We start from the raw sequence: 22,245 nt of genomic DNA, 5'->3' as shown, positions 1-22,245 counted from the left end.
TTGTGATAAATGGCCACTCCTGATTATATGTGCTCATCATCACTCTGAAATATTCCCTTAATCACATCTTTTTTGGTATACCTATGTTGTTATTATTTTAAAACATTTTCTTTGAATTCTGCAAATGAAGTGGAATTCCATGGTAATTTAAGAAGGCCTTTGCTAATAGAAAACATACATTACATTTAGTTAATGGATTTGGCTGATGTTAGCTCACTCATGTTAAACATAATATGCTTAGGTTAATTCTCATTTGTACTCATCTGCCTTTTTCCCCTTTTCCTTAAGCATAAAAAATGGTCATCTGGTGATGATTATAAGCCTCATTTGTGATTCCAATGGGTGAAACACAGAACTTTCGCATTTAAATTTTTGACAACTGTGATTTCAATCAATTTCATCCTCAGTGGGCTGAAATATTGGATTCAGTATTTTGGCTCAATGGTTATTACAAGAACAAAAACACTCACTACAGCTTCAGTCCAAAATCCACAAACTGCATAGGGCATAATTGAATAAGTTGCTGCTTTCTGTAACAAAGCATTACAAGCTTATATGTAACATTATGAGGGGTAAATCTCATGAGCATGATGTCAGCACTGTTGTCTGCAAGAACATGCAGATGCACATTTGCACAAGAAACCACGTGGAAGTTGTTGAGTGTCTGCAGCGATAAAGAGCAGACACACAGTGCTGAATAGACTGCAGTGTACCGAGCTCCTGTTTCTGTGATGCATCAGTGACAGGCCACAGCGTAAAGCTCAGAATCCTGAAGGATTGTGTACAATACAGAGACAACCTGCACAGGTTCGTCCTGACAGATGCGCTTTGGCCATGCCAGGCTGTGTTTACCTTTGGGCCAGCGTAGCCTTTGAGTTTGTTATTCCATTATGTAATGCTATGACTGGCAAATATGAAAATTTCCTCGAGGAGTTTTGTGGTTAGTGAGTGCAATGTGGTTTTTGTTAACATGTTAAATGTTATGTTGTTAGGGTGTGTGAATAGAATACTGCTGCCACAAGATGTGGGAATGGTATGGTTCTGTGTTATATTGAACACGGAGGAGAATACATTTAAAAAGCGTGGTAACATGCAGCTCTAAGGAAAACTAATTAGTCTTGCTCTAAATGATAGCTTTGTCAAGGAGATGCATGAGTAACAAAGTGACTTAGTGGCAAATGTAATGCAATACTTTTTAAGACTTTTAATTTTGCTTGCATATAAAAACAAAAACAAGCTTAAAAGAACCCAGATGCTAAGACAGCCAACTATTGAACCTGAACAGCATTTATTTATTTGTTTGAACAAATTTCAAGTGAAACGAACATGGACAAGATTCCTACAGAACAATTACTTTGAATCTTTCAAAGTGCAGTCATAACGATGTGAACACATCACCAAGCATACACAGCATGTAAGGTCATATCACTTCAGTTCATTCCAAGTTTAGCTGGTAGATGTGTTCACTTGATTGAAGAGTTTATCTTTGATAACCTGAGACATCAAACCATGAATTGCTTCAATGGTTGTTTTGCAGCTGAAAGGCAAAGAAAAGGGCTAATTATGTTTCTTTCAAAATGGCTTGAAAATTTTCTTTTGTTTAAAAGAAACTAAGATTACTTGTGGCATTAGTGGTAGTAAAAGTAAAAAAAAGGGGAAGTTGAACCCAAAAAGAGACAAAAGTTAACAAGCATCCATTAACTTTTTTAAAAGAAATACATTTACATTCAAATATTTATTAATAATATTAATAATAATAACTTCTGATCTCAAACTATTTGATAATTATCTCATATTTAATTCGATTGTTATTTTAGAATTACTGTGCATAAAATGTACTATATAAATAAACTTGCCCTGGCTTATTCTCTAATAATTTTCTCACCCTTGTGCCATCCCTTTAATCTGATTTTTAGAAACATTTCTCAGATCTGTAGGTCCATACAATGCAAGTGAATGGGTGTCAACATTTTGAAGTTCCAAAAATCACTTAAGTAAGCATAAAAGTAACCCTTAAGACTACAGTTGTTAAATCAATGTCTTCAGAAGCAATATGAAAGGTGTGGGTAAAAAACAGATCACTTTCACATTCTTCTTCTTGTGTTTTTGGTGATTCACATTCTTAATGCATATCGCCCCCTACTAGGCAGGGATGGATTACTTTTATGATGCCTTCATGTGTTTTTGGAGAGCCAAATTTTGGCACTTGCATTGTATGGACCTACAGAGCTGAAATAGTCTTCTAAAAATCATAATATGTGTTCTGCAGAAGAAAGTCATACACATCTGGGATGGCATGTGGGTGAGTAAATGATGAGAGAATTTTTATTTTTGGGTGAACTATCCCTTTAATTGGCACAGTCTACATAATGAAAGTAATCCTTAATATTGGAATAATAAGGATCATATTACCTGTCACGTGTTGCCTTTGCTAGTTTGTCCTCAGATTTCCTATCATGTGTGTCTAAACCCAGCATGAAACTGCCTCTTCCCAGCTGAGCTTCTGCCTGTTCGAGCTTCTCTGACAGGTCAAACACCTGTCCAGTGGTGTAATCTGCATTCTAAAAGAAAGACACATTAACAAAACCATTTTGCTCAGTCTAGGTTAATGCAGAATTTCACAACAATACGTAAACCCTCACAACATGCCTTTACACTGATGAGAAATTCAGAAGTTTGTTACACAACATATCCAAGATATTTGAACCTTGGATTGTTTGCTGAAGCCCCCTGTATGAGGTCCCAAACGTTTGCGGAAGGTGAGGCTGTACACTCCCCAGACAATGATTCACAATAATAACAGACTCAATGACTTAAGGTCTTGGTCTGTGGTGATAATATAATTACTGACAACACTTCTTCCTTGGAGAAACAAGTCGCTCTTGACAAATCTCTCACTCACAGCTTTGAGACTGCTGTTTAGATAGTATACAGTCCATTGAAAGTGTTAAACAAGACTCATGACATAATGTCGGAGCAAACAACAGTATTCAACTTTTGCTTACAGGCAAACAATTCCTGTGAACAAAAGCGGAATCTACAAATATTAATCATGCGCACAGGTTGTCATTAGACTTGTGTCATATTATCAGCCTCATAGAACACTTCTACCCTTTAACATCCAAAATATCTTCAGGATGATGAAGGTAATTCACAAATTGACATTAGCTACATAACAATGTTGTAATATATTCATACATAAATCAATTTGAGAGAATTCAAATCTTGAGACAAGCAGAAGAACATTATTATAATACTCTTAGTAAAATACAATCTTTAAGACTTCTGCATATATTGAGATATGAAAGAAAAAAAAAATAGAGCTGGATATTTTCTTTATTTTGCACAAATAAAAGAGAGCGCTCACTGTCAGTAGGCTGGAGGAGCTCAAAGTGTTGACCCAATACTTATTCCAGAGCAGCTCTAGCAGTTTGCGGTCCAGGGAAGATTTAAAATAGGTCACTTCTAAAGCATAATACCTAAATAACAGAAGATCACATACAACATAATGCATTACAGTTAAATCATTATGTTGTCATCTGATTACATTTTGAATCTAAGTTAACATAATTAAAACAATTAGAATGATGCACCATAGTGTGCAGAAAATGTATTTTTCAGAGAAATGTTTTCTTTACGACAGAAATGCTTACTGTTTGCAATGCACTCCAAAATCCTCAATCTTGTTAAGTGGAATCGTCTGGTATTCAGACGGACCCTCATCTGGAGGCTTGTAACCCTACCATTCAATTTTAAAAATTTTAATATGTGATGAAAAAAAAACAAAAAGATGAAAAATAAATAAAAAGAGAAATAAAACATGTAATATTTCATGTATATACATGATGACACAACAAAAACACTATTCACCAAGAAAAATATTCTTACCTTTGGATATGTTCTGAAAGCTCCAAGATTGACCTTTCCTGCGGATATAGTCCTTGTGGGATCAATCTGAGAGGGGTGAAAAATTACAATGACTATAATAAGCAAAACAATTCAATCAAATATAACAAATATAAACACAGAGCTGCCAGTTTAGCAAATGAAAGTTATAAGCACCAGCTTGGTATTTGCCATCGGCACAAAATAAGCAATAGCAATGAAGCATAAACTGTAAAATGTATTCAGTTACAAAGCCAACAGCCATTAATCAGACACCACAACAAATGTCACCAAACTCATTTGTATCTTGGGTTCAATTATGGATCACTAATATTGTTGGGGTATTTTTCCTCTGTCTTTAGAGTGTAACAGAGTTTAGAGAGACTCTAGAATTAGCTCTAATGCAAAATAAGCAACCAGTTCAGCATTTGCAACAACACTTACCACTACTGCGACAAAGGGCTCTTGAAACTGCTGGTTAAGCATCTGAGTGCTAACATCGATGCCTGAAAGCCAGCAGCCATATCCAGGATGACTGTGATACCATCCAATGGCATTCTCCAACCGTCCCACCTAAATGTATTTATTGTTGACAAAGACATTTTGACAATTATACATTCCAGTACCAGTGTTTTTCAGTTATCATTGCATTCAAAAGACATTGGACATTATCACATTTGGAAAAAAAACGACAGCTATGTAGTGGGTTTACTATTTATTATTTGCCTAATATGAATACTATCATATATTTGACAAAATGTGGGTCATAGCAACATGTCTAAAGTACCTGTTTTGCATTCTCTATATAAGCAGCCATGTATTCATATGCTGCAGCCTGAGCATTCACTCGAGTTTCAGTGCCCTCCACAGGTAAAGCAAAACTGTCCATAATGTTCATGGTCTCTCCGTCCACTTTCCCCAGCATAAGTCCCATCACTTCCAGATTTCCACCAGATCGGGCATGCATCACCATCTTCAACAGTGCCAAAGCTGATATCTGGCAGTATTTAAAGTAATGATGGCTGTAAACAAAAAACAAAACAACAAGGAAAACAGCTATTCACGATTCAAAAACAAATTAGGCCTCTATGGAAGTAAAAGGCTGCTTGGTTTGTCTTATTATGGTGTGCCATACTTACTCTTTAGTCCAGGGTTTGGCCGCCAGGATCTCTTGTTGTTGTTTTTTATCATATTTATATATTTCATCAATACTCTGAACTTCCTGCATGCTGTTTGACAGCTCCCAGGTCTTCATCGCTATGCTACTGCCAGCCATAGAGTCGGGGTTTAGGTCCAGATTGTAATACAACGAAATATATTTGTAAATACCACTAGTATTTTACGAACATTAAAGTGCCAAATAACGGCACATGGGTCTGGTTAATCTAAAGATTTGAGTGCAACATTTAACAATTCCTAATAAAGAACCTCTCCTATTCTTTGACAGACCAACTCTCTAATCTGAGTGAAGTTAGCAACAAAAAGCGTAAACAAACGTACGACAAACGTAAAATAAGCATATCAAAATAAAAGTCTCTAATATAACTCGGCGGTACCAAATAAATATCTGGTGGCACAAACTGTTTTAAATAATACTTAATATTTTGCAATATTTTTTATTCTCACGGATTATTATTTTAATTTAAACTAAAATAAGAGAACTTGCATTTCTTTTAACTGGCATATTTCGATTTGATCTGCCATCATTATCTCGCCTTGTGAGACTTAAAATACTAAGAAATAAATCAACGAGAAACCTTTAAACAATCCTATTATTATTTTAGCTTTTCTATGTATATATAAAAGGACACTCTTACATTAGAACATCGTATTGCAGCGTTAAGGACTTTTAGGTGTGATATGTAAATTTTAACCATTCACAACAAATTATAATATAAACGTTATTTATGAAAACATTTTATTTTTATTTTTATGTATTTTTCATTTTTTATTTAGGAGCAAAAACACGACTGGAAAGTCTAACATCTACCACTATGGGGCAAACCAATTTGCAAATTTAAGGGGACATTATTAAGCGGATGCCAGTGCGACACATCAAAATAAAAGTGCAATACTTTTGAATCTTTTAAGACATATTGACATATTCATATAATTTTCATTACCTTGTAAAAATTTAGGAGGAATTATACATTTTTATATGATTTTCACCAAAAAGTATCACCCAAATTAAAGGCATTTAAATTCCTTGTATTGTTCAAAAATGTCATGAATTTTAAAATAATGAATTTCACATTTTCTATTATTTAAAATTACATTTATTATTTCAAGAGGTACGTCAATTGTTAGACACATTGTTAGAAACCCCACGCGTTTTCGCAACAAAACATTTTATTTTTAGCCGCACTCCCCGCTGTAAACTATATTTCCCAGAAATCTTTGAGTATATTTTTAGTTCAAAGGTTACAACACAAAGAAGGAAAGCAAAGTAATCAGTTTAATCTGCTCACAATCTGTTTGGTTTAGCAGATCAAAAGCCACGTTATCTGGTATATATAGCTATATATATATATATATATATATATATATATATATATAGGACTACACACACATACATAACACCACCTTAATACAGATAAACGAAAATGTCTGTGCATATGAAACGTTATGTCTAAACTCAGATAACAGCTCTATGATCACTCATGCTTGCCAGGTGCCTTCATTGCAGTAATGCTATACTGAAAGATTTACATTCTCCACTTTCGATGAAGCGCATTTATGACGCAAACCTCTCCTAACAAAGAGACCCCTTTGAATTTTAGTAGAAATTAAGATATCAGCCTAACCACCAGGTGGGGCTACATCTCGGTACAAAGCATGAGGTTTGATATTTTCACTGTTTTGTTATAGAAAGTATTTGGAGAACATTGGCCTGGTTGATGCTGGTGTAGCTGAAATTGTCAACGCCATTTAGGACTTGTATGGCATAGTGGAAAAACAGCTTATATTTTTACATCTGACAATGGCATGAGGAATTGGGGTAATTCCATTGACGCTGTTTTCTAAACTTTTGAGAAAATGCCAAAGAGAGGCGACTACACCAAATAACATTTTTACTCATTATTATGACTGAAGTAGGCTTTCTTTTGAATAAAATAACTAGTTATTAATGCCATTCATCAAGTTATATTATTAGAATTCTAGTCAGCTGTCCCATAATGTTGTGTGTAACAGTCCATTTATCATTGGTAAGCATCAGTTATATCTCATGGTGCAGGACACCCATCAGAGATGCTGACTACGCTTGTGGCGTGGGGCGCTGGGGTCCAGACATCACAGCGGTCCATTCCTGAGGTGACTATTTTTCAGATATCCTTTCATTCAGTTTTCATTTAACAGAACTGAAATAATTTTATCAATATTTATTATTACCCCTCTTGCATTGCAGAATGGGGGTTAGAAAAGTACAGGAGAGTCGATGTCAGTCAGGTGATATATTTGGCCATTTATTCATTAAAAGTTTGTGTATGACAAGTGAACAGTGGAGTGTTACTTATATGCTTTTATTTGTTTGTTTAACTTTTCAGGCTGATATTGCTCCACTTATGTAATCTCTTATTGGAGTTCCCTTTTCTTTGAACTCTGTGGTAAGCATGATTTTCAGAAAACATACAGTATTTCTGATCACCATTTTATATCGCCGAGTCACACAGTGGAGTGGCAATCCTTATGAGGATTCTCCAGAGACATAGGTCCTAATGATTTTTATACTTTACGAACTGTAGATTATATCCCCTAAAGCTAACCCAACCCCTAAACCTAACCCTCACAACAAAACATAATTTAGTATGTTTTTTTAAGTGATTTCAATTATGGGGACACAAGAAATGTCTTGCCACTGAATTATCTCAATAACAGCCAGCACTTCAAAGCTGAGAGCATGTATGCAAATTCCATTCAGTTCTCTTGAGCATTTCAGGGTGCAGTACTGTAAACATTAGTCCTTTACGAACCACTCTGTCATTGTGTTTTGAATTTAATTTTAATTTAATCAGCACGCCTGTATTTATTACCTCCACCAGTAAAAATGACACAGAAGAAAGAAACAATAATATACTTTCTGTTTACAACCTACCATTGAGTACATGTCAATGTAATTATAACAAAGTAAATAAATTAAAGAATTCAAAATACTATGTATACACACCTAATGTTCACATGAAGCTCATTCCGAAGTCCACCCAGAACATTTATGGGGGATTGGAAATATGCAAAAATGTGTCATTCAGAAACCATCACATTATAAAGCTGTTCAGTCATGACCTCAGTTTGTAGGCCAACCCGGAAAACTAATGGGTTCCATCGTAAACATAAATTACATAGAGTCATTCTTCATTACATTAGCGTACTTTAAAGGAATAGTTCACTTGTAAATGAAAATGTTCTCATCATTTACCCACCCCCATGCCATCCCAGATGAGTATGACTTTCTTCTGCAGAACACAAATTAAGATTTTTAGAAGAATATTTCAGCTCTGTAGGTTCATACAATGATGTGAATGGTGGCCAGAACTTTGAAGCTCCAAAAGGACATAAATGCAGCATAAAAGTAATTGGTAACACTTAAAAATAAGGTTCAATTTGTTAGCATTAGTTATTGCATTAGATATCATGAACAAACAATTAACTATATACTGTATTTTTTCAGAGATTAATTAATCTTTGTTTATGTTAGTTAATTGTGCATTCACTAATGTTAACAAATCCAACTTTGAATCAATAAAATATTTTTGTATATGTTAAAATTAGTATTAAATAAGATTCATAAATGCTGTAAAAATATTGTTCATGGTTAATTAATGTTAACTAATGTTGTTAAATAATGATAACAAATGGAACCTTATCATAAAGTGTTACCAAGTAATCCATATGCCTCCAGTGGTTAAATCCATGTCTTCTGAAGAGATATGATAGATTTGGGTGAGAAACAGATAAATAAACAAGTCCTTTTGTTTCACTAAAAATCTCCACCTTCGACCAGCCCAGACCAATAGGTGGCTGAATGTGGAAGTGAAAATGTCGATTTACAGTAAAAAGGACAAAAATATTGATCTGTTTCTCACCCACACTTATATCAGTTCAGAAGATATTAATTTAATCACTGGAGTCTGATGGATTACTTTTATGCTGGCTTTGTATGCTTTTTGGGCCTTTAAAGTTCTAGCTACTATTCACTTGTATTGTATGGACCTACAGAGTTGAGATATTCTTCTAAACATTTTCATTTGTGTTGTGCAGAAGATAGAAAGTCATACCCACACGTCTGGGAATGGGTGAGTGTGTAAATGATGAGGGAATTTTCCTTTTTTTGTGAACTATCCCTTTAAGGGTTTGAGATTAATTGTAGACCTAACCTTTTTGGGGTTGCACTGTTTCCTTCTAGGCCTCTGAAGCAGATGGATTTTGAGTGACACGCAAGAAAATTGATCCAGAGAGGACAGTTTGTTGAAGCAGCGGTGTTAATTGGTTGAAAATTCAACTAAAATTAATATTCTGTCATCATTTACTCACTTTCATGTTGGGGACTGATGGCTTCAGTCACCCTTGAATTGCATTGCATCTGTTTTCCATAAAATGAAAGTGAATGGTGACTGTGGCTGTCCCTTTAGTCCCTCACATCCCATATTGTGTTCCACAGAATAAAGAAATTACAAGTTTTCATTTTTGGATAAAATATCCCTTTAACTGATAAAGATGATCTGTCTCATCTCAATCCTCTCCATTTCTATGCCAATCTCTCCATGCCTCTTCTTCCAGATCCATTATTGTGAGGGTCTGATAGCCCAGACTATGGAGGGCTTGTCATAATATCACACATATGAATGACTTTTCCTGGGCTGCAGTGTTGTTATGGGTTTTATTGGCTGGATATCTTATGTGGTTCTATTCATCCTGAAGACACACACTAGCTTATGCAAACCTTCAACTAGCACGCACATGGTAAGCGATAAATTTTGCTTAACAAGTTGACGTCAGTGCACAATGAGTCAACAGACCACAATCATTGTCACTTAGATTTGTTTTATTTTGTGTTTGAAATGGTGTTAAAAAATGTGAGAACTTTAACAAGTTTCACATCCTGTATGTGTTGTTGTGTGAACATGTGTCTATCTATGGATGTGTGTGTGTCTTCACATATTCAAGATAGCAGAAAGGAGTCTGGGCCGGATATTTCTGTTTGTAGGTCTGCTTATGACTCTGTTCCTTGTGGTCCAGTCCTTGAACCTATTACATCTACTGCTTGCTCCCTGTGCCTGTGTGGTACTCTTTTGGAAAGGAGTAAGTTACTCATCCCTGTTTTGCTAGAACTTTGAATTCCCTTTATATAAGCTGCTATTGGGAAACTGTTAAAACATCTTAAAATAGGTCAAATTAAAGTCAAGTTTTGTTGGCTTTTAGTCCATTGCTGTGCTGTCATAGCTGTGAGGTCAAGTGATTTCATGGGGTCTTTAAAACCTATTCAAATGTATCTAAAAAAAATCATCCCAATCTTCTTATTTCTTGTCTAATTTGATCTTTTTTTCTCTCTCCCCTTTTCTCCCCGAATTTGGAATGCCCAATCTGCTCTAAGTCCTCATGGTGGCTTAGAGACTCGCCTCAATCCAGGTGGTGGAGGACGAATCTCAGTTGCCTCCTTGTATCTTATCACATGGCTTGTTGAGCACGTTACCGTGGAGACATAGCGCGTGTGGAGGCTTCGCACTATTCTCCACGGCATCCACACACAACTCACCATGCACCCTACTGAGAGAACCACATTATAGTGACCACAAGAAGGTTACCCCATGTGACTCTACCCTGCCTAGCAACCGGCCCAATTTGTTGCTTAAGAGACCTGGCTGGAGTCACTCAGCATGCCCGAACTCGCGACTCCAGGTGTGGTAGTCAGCGTCAATACTCACTGAGTTACCCAGGCCCTCTCTAATTTGATCTTTAATGTTTTCTCTGTATTACAGATTTGAAACTCTTGCTGATCTGATTAGATCGATCCCTTCACTACCACTCAGCAAGTGCTTTGGATACTTTTTGATGGTCACATTCAGAATTGAATTACTAGTAAGTGCATCCTTAATTATGTGCTAGACATGATGAAGCCTTTTGTTTGTATGTTTGTTGGTTGTTAAGGCTGTATAGCACAATTAATTATAGATGTGTTTATTTCCTGTCTGCTGTTTTTTTTTAAGGTTGTGAGTTTAAGGCAGTAAGGCATGGTGCCAATGTGTTTGCATTCAAATGACAAAACTCCCCAGGGAGGCAAAGAGTAAATGTATGATCTTTGAAAAAAATCAACATATTAACTTTCTCACTATTAACATCTCTTCCTGAGGCACCACACCCCACTGAGCAAAGATTGCAAATTCATACCTCATTGTTTCCCTTGCACATCTGTCCCATTCTCTCCCCTCTCCCCCTACTTCGTTCCCCTTCAGCTCAGAATCACCTCAAACTCACCTAAGATCTGTATGTAAGAAAATATTATATCTGATGATCATTTAAAATGTTTCAGTGTGACTGGTATAATGGTCTCTTTCCCAAGTTGGTAAAACTAATGGTGACAAAGTTATAAGATCTTTGCCAAATACTGTATAATTCTGGAGGTCTATCCCCCTCCTTGCCTGTATGATAATAAGGTTAAACCCCAGGAAGCCAAGAACCAATTTACCCCCAAATTCTCATTGTTTAAAGGATAATACCATTTGGTACACAATGTTTATTCTGTCTGGATATTTAAGGAAATCTGGCCCAGAGCTCGAGCAGTCTGTATTCAGATCTCCCATACTGTCGCTGTATGTACTTCTAATTGCCAAGTATATTCCTCTGACTTATATCATATTTTTAGGAATGTTTGTTTATTCTGATCATATGTGAAATTGGGTTTGATTGAATTCTTGTAACAATGTTTTATATCCTACCTGGCAAATAAATTGTTATTATTTTATTTATTCTGAATTCTTCTAAAATCATTTGTGACTGGTAGATTGTGTTCATATACGGTTTGTTACCGCATGTATGAGACCAGGATAAGGCCATTACTGAATCTTAATGATAGGAGTATCCATGTAAGACTTCAGTCACTGCTTATCGTCTGTCATAGCAAGTTGTGTGTACGTGTATAAGTGATGGTATCGTCTGATTATGAGAGAAGCCAAATCAGACGATATTTAGATTACCCTACAACCTCTGACTATGATCTGAGCTGGCTATCTTATGATGTGAGAACCATGTAATTGAATAACGGCCGGCATGAGACTCTAAGCGACATTCAAGTATTGACTGAAAGGACAAATGAAAATTAAGATGATTCAAAGTAATCAATAACTTAAAAAGATCAAATTAGAAGAATGATCATAAGTTAATTAGAGCTGTAATCTAAATTAGAGGTCAACTTAAACTGGAGGAAGATTAATATAAAATTGGTGTCAGATACGTTTAATAACGGAGTCACTTTGTATTAAATTAACAATAATTGCTTTACTTCAGCGCTCAGAAAAGACAGAACAACGCGGATACCTTCAAAGGGCAATTTATTGAAGTTCCACTCTTGACCGATAGGTGTTTATGCCCCTTTTACAAGGCCATGTTGACCTTGGTGCTGGTTGTGCTTGCACTGTGGCCCATGTTTTCTGGCCTTTACACCAAAGCAAAGGTAAGGTTTTCTTGTCAAGTTCCATTCTGATATGAGGTGTAATATCCGTGTCTTGTTTTGATGACAAATATTTTTGTCCTTTGTACCGCTGTAGTTCAGGTCACTGAGCTGGATGTTGAGTGGCTGTGTTCCCACAGTGGCTGTGTGTTTCAGGAACCCAATGTTATCTATAAGTAAGCAATTTTTTTACCCTTGTTCAGTTACTGAATAGGATATCCCATATCCTGTCATAACGGTATTCTATTTCTTAGAATTTACTCAAGAAGTAATATTATTATTCTTCTTTTAAAATGCTATGAAACACTTTCACACTCTGATTTGTGGTATTGAATGACATCAGGAAGGCCAAAATTCTAAATTGAGTGTTAGAATGTTGTTTATTTGTTTTTTCGCTTTAGAATTTGTGCTGGAGTGCTGACCCTCTCCAGCTCTTCCTCATACCTCTGGTCATCATGGAGGTGCACTCCTCTGATCAGAGGAGATTGTCAGCTGTTCATCTTACAGGTCATTTTTGCCCTACAATGATCCACACAGTCTCTGGTTCTCTTTCTGTAATGAGTGACAAAGTTGGTACTCAAGCTTGAAGTTTCGCCTACATTAAAACCAAAAGGTGTTTACACTGATATCAGCAGTTCCAGTTTAAACATTGATGTAAATATATAAACTATATGTCAAAAGTTTATTTGAGCATTTGAATTGATCAGAAAGCACAATTGCAACCTACATTTTTATTAGTTAAATATTTCTTAATAATGTTAAATATTTTACATAAACAAAAGTCTATCCAATGTACTATTGGTATTTCAATAAGTGAAATATTTCAATTTCCCACACACTCAATTTAATGTCACTAAAATTAATGGGGCCCAGGATAAAATCTTTAATCTTTCAGTCTTTCTAAGGATGTTTTCACAATAGAGCTTGTGGTGCAATGTATGTGGGCATTTGAGTTTGGTACATTTAGCGTATTTTAAAATTGTTAAGCAACCGTATCCTCGAAAAATGGGAGGCTTGGCATTGTTCATATGGACATACGTAAGTACAGTTTGCAAGTGGTATGACTGGTATTCTGACCTGATTTGTGGGTGTGAACTGCTATTGATGATGTATAATTTGTCTATTATAGTGTAAGATGTTTCTCATTGCTGATTGTCTCTGCAGAATGTGGCAAGCAGCCTGCATTCTTTGCATCTCTTGCTCTGCCTTTGCAGCAAGTGTCCATATTAAATTTCAGTTGTGAAACCAAAGGGACAAACATAAGAGTGATAAAGTGAAGCAAACAACGCTTTCTGTATTTGTTCCTCTGCTTGTGCTTTTGAGTTACCATATCTACAGCAGTAAACAGCTGCCACTAGAACCCATTGTGCTATAGTGCATGTTAGATAATTTTGTCATCCAATGTATTTAATTTATTTTGTTGATCTGCGATCCCCGTCTCGATACGGCTCAGCTGAGGGAAGAAAGAAATGACACAGACACTCAATGGTATCAAATCCCTCTTCAACGTTTATTTGTTCAGCATTCTGTTATATGGTCCAGAAAACCACATTCCACTGGACCCTCACCAATGAAATAGGTCTTTACCTTATATGGGGGTGACATACATGTTTGAGCTACGTGTGAAACGTGAGAGTAGAGACAAAAAACAGATTCCTAAGAACATCTTTAGAACAGGGAGCAGCTGCAGCTACCCCAACAAAAAAAGTTTAAAAGAGACCTTCATTATTCCACTTTACATCACCAGAGAAGTTGTTGAGAAGCATTAATTATTTCACAGTGCAGAATCCAACTCAAGTTTGGACAAAGCAATCGAAGTGTGAAGCCAGCCTTAAGCTGCGTACGCACTGCCAGCGACATCGCGTGAGACAGTGACACATCCCATTCACTTTCAATAAGAGCACAGTGACTTCCGGCGACACGAGCTGTCGCGACCGTTGGTGACCAGATGTGGGCGAGTCCAGCGACGCGACAAAGTTGAGACAAGTTTAACTTTATTCAAATGAAGAGCAACTTACGGGAGCGACAGCCAATAGGAGAGAAGATGGTAGAGCTCACAAGATCCTTCTCTCTCTCTCTCAGCTCCTGCTGTAATGGAAAGATCAGGGGACCCACCCTCTGCAGCAGCTCATCAAACTGGGTCATGTCAAACCTGAAGTACTGCTGGAACCGCACTTCATCCAGCCGCAGCTCCTGCACCAGCCGGTGGTACTCACTGTGCTGACTCCGAGATTGAATGGTTTTGTGGACCCAGACAGACAAGCGCTATGATAAACAGGCGCTATGGCAAAGAGCACACCTTGTTTCTCGTTCATCTTTGATATATAGCATTTTATGTACTGATTCCATTTATATTTAGTCTTTTCCCTCCAAAATGTTTGTTTTTAGCGGCAAGAAAACTGATTTGCTGTCAACAGCAAGGGAATGGCATCCGTGAATGTCATTTAGAAACGTTACTAGGCAACCAGTAGTGGGAACGCCCACTAGCGACCTAACCGCCAGCCACTGGTGACCTGCAGCGACAAAGTCGCTGGCAGTGTGTACGCAGCTTTATACACTACAAGAAACTGTTTTTGAATGTGTAGTGATGTTTATACTCATGCAGAACACATTCAAGAAGCTTTTGTGTTTATGTGTTTGCAGATGTTGCAGGTAGTGTTGTGTGGCTACACCCTGACCAGTACCCACTCCAGTCTGCAGCTAAAGGAGGGCCTGCCACTCTTTAACCAGCTTGTTAGCTGGATCACACTAGGTATGCCATCTCCATCCATGCTGCACTGTTACGATCAGTTATTACACATAAGGGCTTTGCACGCTGAACTTAGTAACGTTTCAAACATGTAATTTTGAAATTACTTTTGCAAAGTTTTTTTGTTTAGGCTGTATATTTAATCGTTAATTTAGTGCACTGAATTATATAAAAGATTAAGCGTTTAAAAATACTTGTGTTCCAGGGCCGTAAAATGGAATATTCCTAATATCTGAGCAATTCATTTTTGAAATACCAGCTGTTTTTAGCTGGGGGCAGTAAGCAAAACTCCAGCTGTATAGACAACAAACCACACCCAGGCTTGCTTGACACCAGCTATGGCACACAATGAGTACGCTGTGCATTGATCATGCACTATACAGATGCCTTTAACGGTTGCACACGTCATGTCAACAACTGTGTCTACTGCTGAAAGCATTTGCGCTCCTCCCGCAAACATGGATAAGGAAAAATGGAATGGCGGACACCACATGCTGGGCCCCATGGGAGTTTTGTGCCCCTGGGCTTCAGCCTGTGTATTGATGCGCCCCTGCACAGTGAACTAACTGCTTTCCAGTTTCCAGATTTTTTTAGTTTATGATGTGACACAACCAAAGTGGGATGCTCCAAAAGCATTAAAACATTAAGCATTGAAGCATTAAGCATTAAACTAATTATTTAATTATTATATATAGACAAATTGGGGAGACAAAGGGGATAATTTAAAATAAATATTTCATATTGAATAATTTTTTATTTGAGGGTGGACTTTCTCAGCAAACATTTAAATATTCGGTTAATTAATCAGCAATCCTGTAATTAATTTGATAACAAATTGTAATTGATTGATAACCCTAGTTTTTTGTAGTTTGTTTCAGAAGACAAACAGAGCGGATCTACGTGGTGAAATGTCCTCAGAAAAGCAATTTTATGGAAAAGGAATTTACTCGCCCTGAGCTGTATTTGTCCAGTCAATGATATTGACCTAATGAATATGCAAATAACAATGCAAATCCATGACTTACATATGTGCATTCAGAAACATCAATACCTGAATACCATAATTACTAATCCAGGCTGAAGACCAGTATAAACTGTGTGAAACATGAAACAAGATAACTCACCAAACCAGGTTTACTCAGGGTTAAGAATGACACTGGGTTAAAGATTGCACGTGCTAAAAGGCCTAGCGACTCCTTGACTTCAATGTTTGACTGTAACATGGTGTGATACTTTGCTATTACAGTTGATCTAATCTCTTAAAGCTTTCCTCTCTTGTTTGCTTTTTAAGCAATGATGCAACTGATGAATTTAATTTCTGCTTTTCTTTCATCCTTTATCTTGATCCCCTACTCTCTGACTCTCTCAGTTTCCTAATTTTTTTGTGCCATTATTGAGTTCCACCAGACTCTTTCACAGACTGTTGAGCATTCTAATGTCCCTAGTGTGTCTCTACCTTCTCCTGAGCACAGGGTAAGTGCCACAGACCCTCACACAGAATTTGTTTTGTCTGCTGTAACTTTCACTGAAAGTCAGTGCTACATAGGATGAGTGCTCTATTTTTAGGTCTCCATCTGAGGTAGTGGCATACAAAAAGAAACCAGAAAGTGTTTGTAGTGCAGCAAGTGCATTGTTCATAGAGGTTATGTTGGCACATAAGAACGTATCGGTTACCTAACGTAACCTCGGTTCTCTCTAGATGAGGGAACGAGCTTACGCTACGGGAAAGATTCATCTTTTCTGAGATATTGAAGCCAAAAAATTATCCTTAATTTTTGTATCCATTGTCAACGCAGTGCGGCAGCTGCAGACCTTGAGCGGGCTAGCTAGCGAGCTCATAGGTTGCTCTGTGGCAACTGCTGCAGCCTATAGACGAGCTTGGGCGAACTCGCATCCAATGAGAGGCGTCCGCGCGCTCACTGCATCAAAGCCCGCAAAATGGGCGTGACTAGAGTGCATATAAGCGTAGTTCAGTAGGCTGGAACCCTGGTTTTCATTGACTGAAGCGAAAAGTCGCTCGTGGCGCGAAGCACGGCCGGCTACGCAATACTCGTTCCCTCATCTAGAGAGAACCGAGGTTACGTTAGGTAACCGATACGTTCTCTTACGAGAGGTTCTCTCGTATTGCGTAAGCTAGCTTACGCTCACGGGAACCCATTGTCAAAGCCGTCGCGTCAAGCATCCACTGTATGAGCCCCAGGGAATTAAGGGGGACCCGGGGAGCCCTTATGAGTGGGGAAATAATATTTGGCCGGCAAGAATGCGGGTCATTGATTGTGTAATACATAAGCACATAGTGGGAAGGGAGCGACAGAGCGGCGGTGCCGGTCTGTGTGGAATGTGTCCCATCAGTGCAGCTCACCAGGGAGCTGTAGCATATTAAACCGCTAGTAGTTTTGCCTGCAGAGCGGGCACTTCCATATTGTAAAATCTGACAAAGGTGGAGGGAAGTCCATCCCGCTGCCACACATATGTCGTGAATGGAAATCCCGCTGGACCATGCCCACGAGGATGCCATGCCTCTAGTGGAGTGAGCCCTAATGCCCAACGGGCATGGCAGATCTTTGACACGTATGCAGCAGCAATAGCGTCCACTATCCATCTAGATAGTGTCTGTTTCGAGCGGCGAGACCTTTGGTGCGCCCTCGAGCGAAACGAAAAGCTGCTCGGAGCGTCTGAAAGCAGCGGAGCGCGCAGTATACAATCTCAGTGCTCTGACCGGGCAAAGGAGATTGGCGTCGCGTTCGCTATCGGTGCTGGCAGCGCCGATAGGGAAATGACCTGTGCTCTGAAAGGAGTACCGATCACCTTGGGAACATAGCCGTGTCTAGGCTTTAAAATGACCTTGGAGTCACTTGGTCCAAACTCAAGACACGCAGCGCTGACAGACAGCGCGTGAAGGTCTCCCACACGTTTGACTGATGACAGGGCAGTCAGAAAAACGGTTTTGAGTGAAAGGTATTTCAAATCCACGGATTGAAGTGGTTCGAAAGGGGGCTTTCATAGTTTCGAGAACTATAGAAAGATCCCAGATAGGAACCGATGGGAGGCGCGGGGGTTCATCCTTCTAGCTCCCCTGAGGAAGCGGATGACCAGCTCGTTTTTACCCCATGACTGGCCGTGCAGGGGTTCAGCGAACGCCGCAACGGCCGCCACATACACTTTGAGCGTGGATGGGGATCTGCCCTTATCCAGCAGCTCTTGTAGAAATACGAGCAGCGACGACACCCCACATGTCCGCGGGTCCAGGTCTCTGTCGGTGCACCATTTTGAGAACGCAGACCATTTTGACGCATAGAGTCTTCTCGTGGAAGGGGCTCTAGGGTGTATGATGGTGTTTATTACTCCTTCTGGCAGAGCGACGGGTAGTCGTTGATCACCCACGCATGCAGCGCCCAGCGCTCTGGGTGGGGATGCCAGATTGTGCCGCGAGCTTGAGAGAGGAGATCTGCTTTCACTGGGATGGGCCACGGCGCTGTCAGTGACAGCTGCGTAAGCTCCGGGAACCATGTCTGATTCTCCCAACGCGGGGCTATGAGGAGCACCGAGTGACGCGTTTCCCTGATCCTCTGCATTACCTGTGGCAATAGCGAGATGGGAGGGAAGGCGTAAAGCGGGCGTCTGGGCCAGTCCTGGGCCAGCGCGTCCTCACTTTTCGAGAAAAATATTGGGCAGTGAGAGTTCTCTTTGGACGCAAAGAGGTCTATCTCTGCTCTGCCGAATAGGTGCCATAACGTCTGGACTGTTTGAGCGTGCAGGGACCATTCCCCTGGGGGAATATTGTCTCTGGACAGTCTGTCCGGGCCGTCGTTCAGGTGGCCTGGCACGTGCGTCGCCCTCAGCGAGCACAGGTGGCACTGGGACCAACTCAGTATGCGTTTTGTCAGATGGAAGAGGTTCCTGGATCTGACACTGTCCTGACGGTTTAGGTAGGATACCACAGATCTGTTGTCCGAACGGACCAGGACGTGGTGACCCTGAATGACTGGGAGAAAGCGCACGAGCGCGTACTCGACCGCTATCATTTCCAGACAATTTATGTGAAGGAGCTTTTCCTGAACTGACCATAGGCCGAAAACCGGAGAGCCCTCGCAGACCGCGCCCCAACCCGTGTTGGACGCGTCTGTCGAGATGACTTTTCGGCGAGATACAGCTCCCATTGTCACTCCCCACTGATACCATTCGGCCACTGTCCAGGGCTGCAGAGCTGATATACAGGTCTGAGTCACCTTGATGGGCTGGCGGCCTGTGGCCCAAGCCCGGCGAGACGCGCGGGTGTTTAGCCAATGCTGAAGCGGGCGCATGTGCAGTAAACCCAGCTGAAGTACTGCTGCGGCTGAGGCCATTTAACCTAGCACTCTCTGGAATTTCTTCAGAGGCGTGAGGCTGTTCATCTGAAAAGATGCGGCTAGTCGCTGAACACGGTGTGTGCGCTGTGTAGATAAGCGAGCCGTCATTGCCACGGAGTCTAGTTCTATTCCCAGGAAGGAAATGGTCTGACTGGGCTGTATTGAGCTCTTGGCCCAATTGACTGCATGACCCAAACTGTTCAGATGGCTGAGGAGAACTGCTCTGTGAGACAGAAGCTCCATATGTGACTGAGCCATAATCAGCCAGTCGTCCAAATAGTTCAGAATTCGCAAACCCTGACTCCGCAGGGGTGCGAGCGCCGCATCCATGCACTTCGTGAAAGTACGGGGTGCTAAGGACAGGCCGAACGGAAGGACGGTGTATTGATAAACCTGGCCGTCGAAGGCGAATCTCAAGAATGGCCTGTGACGGGGATTTATCTGAATCTGAAAGTATGCATCTTTCAGATCGAGAGAAATAAACCAGTCCCCTGGCGCACATGCGCGAGGAGTTTCCTGATTGTAAGCATTTTGAACGGTCTTTTGCAAGCACCTTGTTCAAAACCCTGAGATCTAATATGGGTCTGAGGCCGCCGTCTTTCTTGGGAACAAGAAAATAACGGCTGTAAAGCCCCGACTTCAGCTCAGAGAGGGTGGCACTTTTTCTATGGCCCTTTTGCACAGAAGGCTTGCTATTTCTGAACGAAGCATGCACGCTGCTTCCGTGTTCACAGTGGTTTCGAGCCGGCTCTGAAGCGAGGGGCGGCGATCGAACTGTAGCAAATAGCCCTGTTGTATTGTGCTTAACACCCACTTGGATATCCCTGGAATAGCTTCCCACGCTTTGAAGCGTAACGCTAGAGGGTGAATGGCCAATTCGCTCTGATTGCCGCACACAGAGCGCTGAACAAAATGTGTGAGCGCGTTTAGTGTGTTCATGCATGATTGCTCGCAGACAGCATGAACAGGCTGTTTTGTGAGTGACTTCCGATTGGAATGAATGGGGAAAGAGTCACATCTGTTACGTGATGCGCAAGCATAGTCATGGGCACGGGACTTACACACAGAGGAATGGTTGCTGGCCGTGTAACAGAGCGGACAGAGAATGGGCGCGCGCACGCATTTGTGGGCGCATTTATTGACTCTAGCGCTCGAGCGGTTCAGTAACCGCTTTATGTGAGCGTGCTCTGGTGGGGACACGAGACATGCAGTGCTTGTGTGCAGAAGTGAACACTGGATTGTGGGCACATTTTCTACACATAGGGCTGGTCGTGTGACAGAGCGGGCAGAGAATGGGCGCTACGACGCATTTGTGGGCGCCTTCATTGACTCTGACGCTCGAGCGGTTCGTAACCGCTTTATGAGAGCGTGCTCTGATAGGGGCACGGGATGTGTTATGCTTGTTTGTAGGGGTGAACACTGGGTTGTGGGCACTTTTTCTACACATAAGACATGTTTGCTCTTTAAAAGATTTATTTGGGTCGCCGTGAAAACGGCGTTTGAATGCAGGCAAGCGGGCAGTGTCACCGGCTTGTTGGCTGCTAAATTCACCACTGTAGTAGCCTGAGAGAAGGGGACTGACAGGGGGCAAAGCTTTGACGGTGGTCCAGCCGCGGCGGGACTGAGCCGTCGTTTGTTCAACAAAGTTAGGAAGACTTCGGTTGCTCTGGTTTCAGCGTTACCTTAAATCGAGGCCCGCGGGGGGGGGGGGCGGCGGTCTGCGGCGGCTGTCTGAGCGCGATCGAGGGTGGCCGCCCTGTCGACGCTGAGAAGTCTGAGTTTGTTGAACTGGGCGCTGTGAAGAGGCTCGTGCAGGAGGCTGATCACGTGAGTGGCCTGCAGAGGAGCTAGCGCAACGCGGCAGGAAGAGGTTCATGGCTTGGGTGGCTTTCTGGACTTCTGAGAAGCGGTCAACAATGCCACTCACCGCGGAGCCGAAGAGACCGGTCGGAGAGAGCGGTGCGTTGAGGAACGTGGAGCGCTCTGCTTCTCCCATGTCGGCTAGTGTTAGCCATAAGTGTCTCTCGGTCACAGTCAGCGAGGCCATGCACTTCCCTAGAGCTTGGGCTGCAGCTTTGGTAGCCGAAGGGCGAGGTCTGTCGCGCCAGTAGATCAGTAACAGCCTCTGGGTGCCTGCCTTTCTCATCCCACTCCTGAAGAAGGTCTGCTTGTAGGATCTGTAAAACGGCCATTGAGTGCAGAGCAGATGCGGCTTGGCCGGCGGCGGAATAGGCGCGGCCAACATAGGCAGAAGTCGCTCTGCAGGCCTTAGACGGGAGCACAGGCTTGGAACGCCATCTCGCGGAGGGTGGACAAAGGTGTGCTGCTACCGAGTCCTCGACCGGGGGGATGGAGGAGTAGCCTCTCTCAGTGGCGCCGTCCACCGACACGAGAGAGGTGGAGACGTGGGAACGGGTCCTGGCTGAAAAAGGAGCGTTCCACGACTTTGCAAGCTCCGTATGTAATTCCGGCAGGAAGGGAGCGGCCCGGGCCACGGGTGTAGAGCGGCGATGGCTTTAAAGAAAGCAGCCGTCGAGTCTGTTGGGTGCATGCTCAGGGGGCGGTGACCACTCGAGCTCGAGGCGGTCGACGGCCTGTGT

General features: G+C 41.1%; 1 protein-coding gene and 1 pseudogene across 1 annotated transcript; one reads left to right on the top strand and one right to left on the bottom strand.

Annotated features, from left to right (window-relative positions):
* Positions 1-1,219: 1,219 nt before the first annotated feature.
* On the bottom strand, positions 1,220-5,350 carry LOC127635119 (COP9 signalosome complex subunit 5-like). The gene is made up of 8 exons (XM_052114913.1): positions 5,025-5,350; positions 4,673-4,907; positions 4,330-4,458; positions 3,889-3,954; positions 3,654-3,739; positions 3,368-3,479; positions 2,413-2,561; positions 1,220-1,537 (listed from the first exon to the last, which is right to left on the bottom strand). The coding sequence occupies exons 1-8, from the start codon at positions 5,159-5,161 to the stop codon at positions 1,447-1,449; spliced, it is 1,005 nt and encodes a 334-aa protein (XP_051970873.1). The 5' UTR covers positions 5,162-5,350; the 3' UTR covers positions 1,220-1,446.
* Positions 5,351-6,545: 1,195 nt separating this feature from the next.
* Positions 6,546-22,245, top strand: part of LOC127635017 (GPI ethanolamine phosphate transferase 1-like) — a 29,936-nt pseudogene continuing 14,236 nt past the window's right edge.

The sequence above is a fragment of the Xyrauchen texanus genome, chromosome 42 (genome assembly GCF_025860055.1).
Source record: "Xyrauchen texanus isolate HMW12.3.18 chromosome 42, RBS_HiC_50CHRs, whole genome shotgun sequence".
Taxonomy (NCBI): domain Eukaryota; kingdom Metazoa; phylum Chordata; class Actinopteri; order Cypriniformes; family Catostomidae; genus Xyrauchen; species Xyrauchen texanus.
The sequence above is the reverse complement of the archived record's forward strand: the minus strand, read 5'-3'. Positions and strand labels throughout refer to the sequence as shown.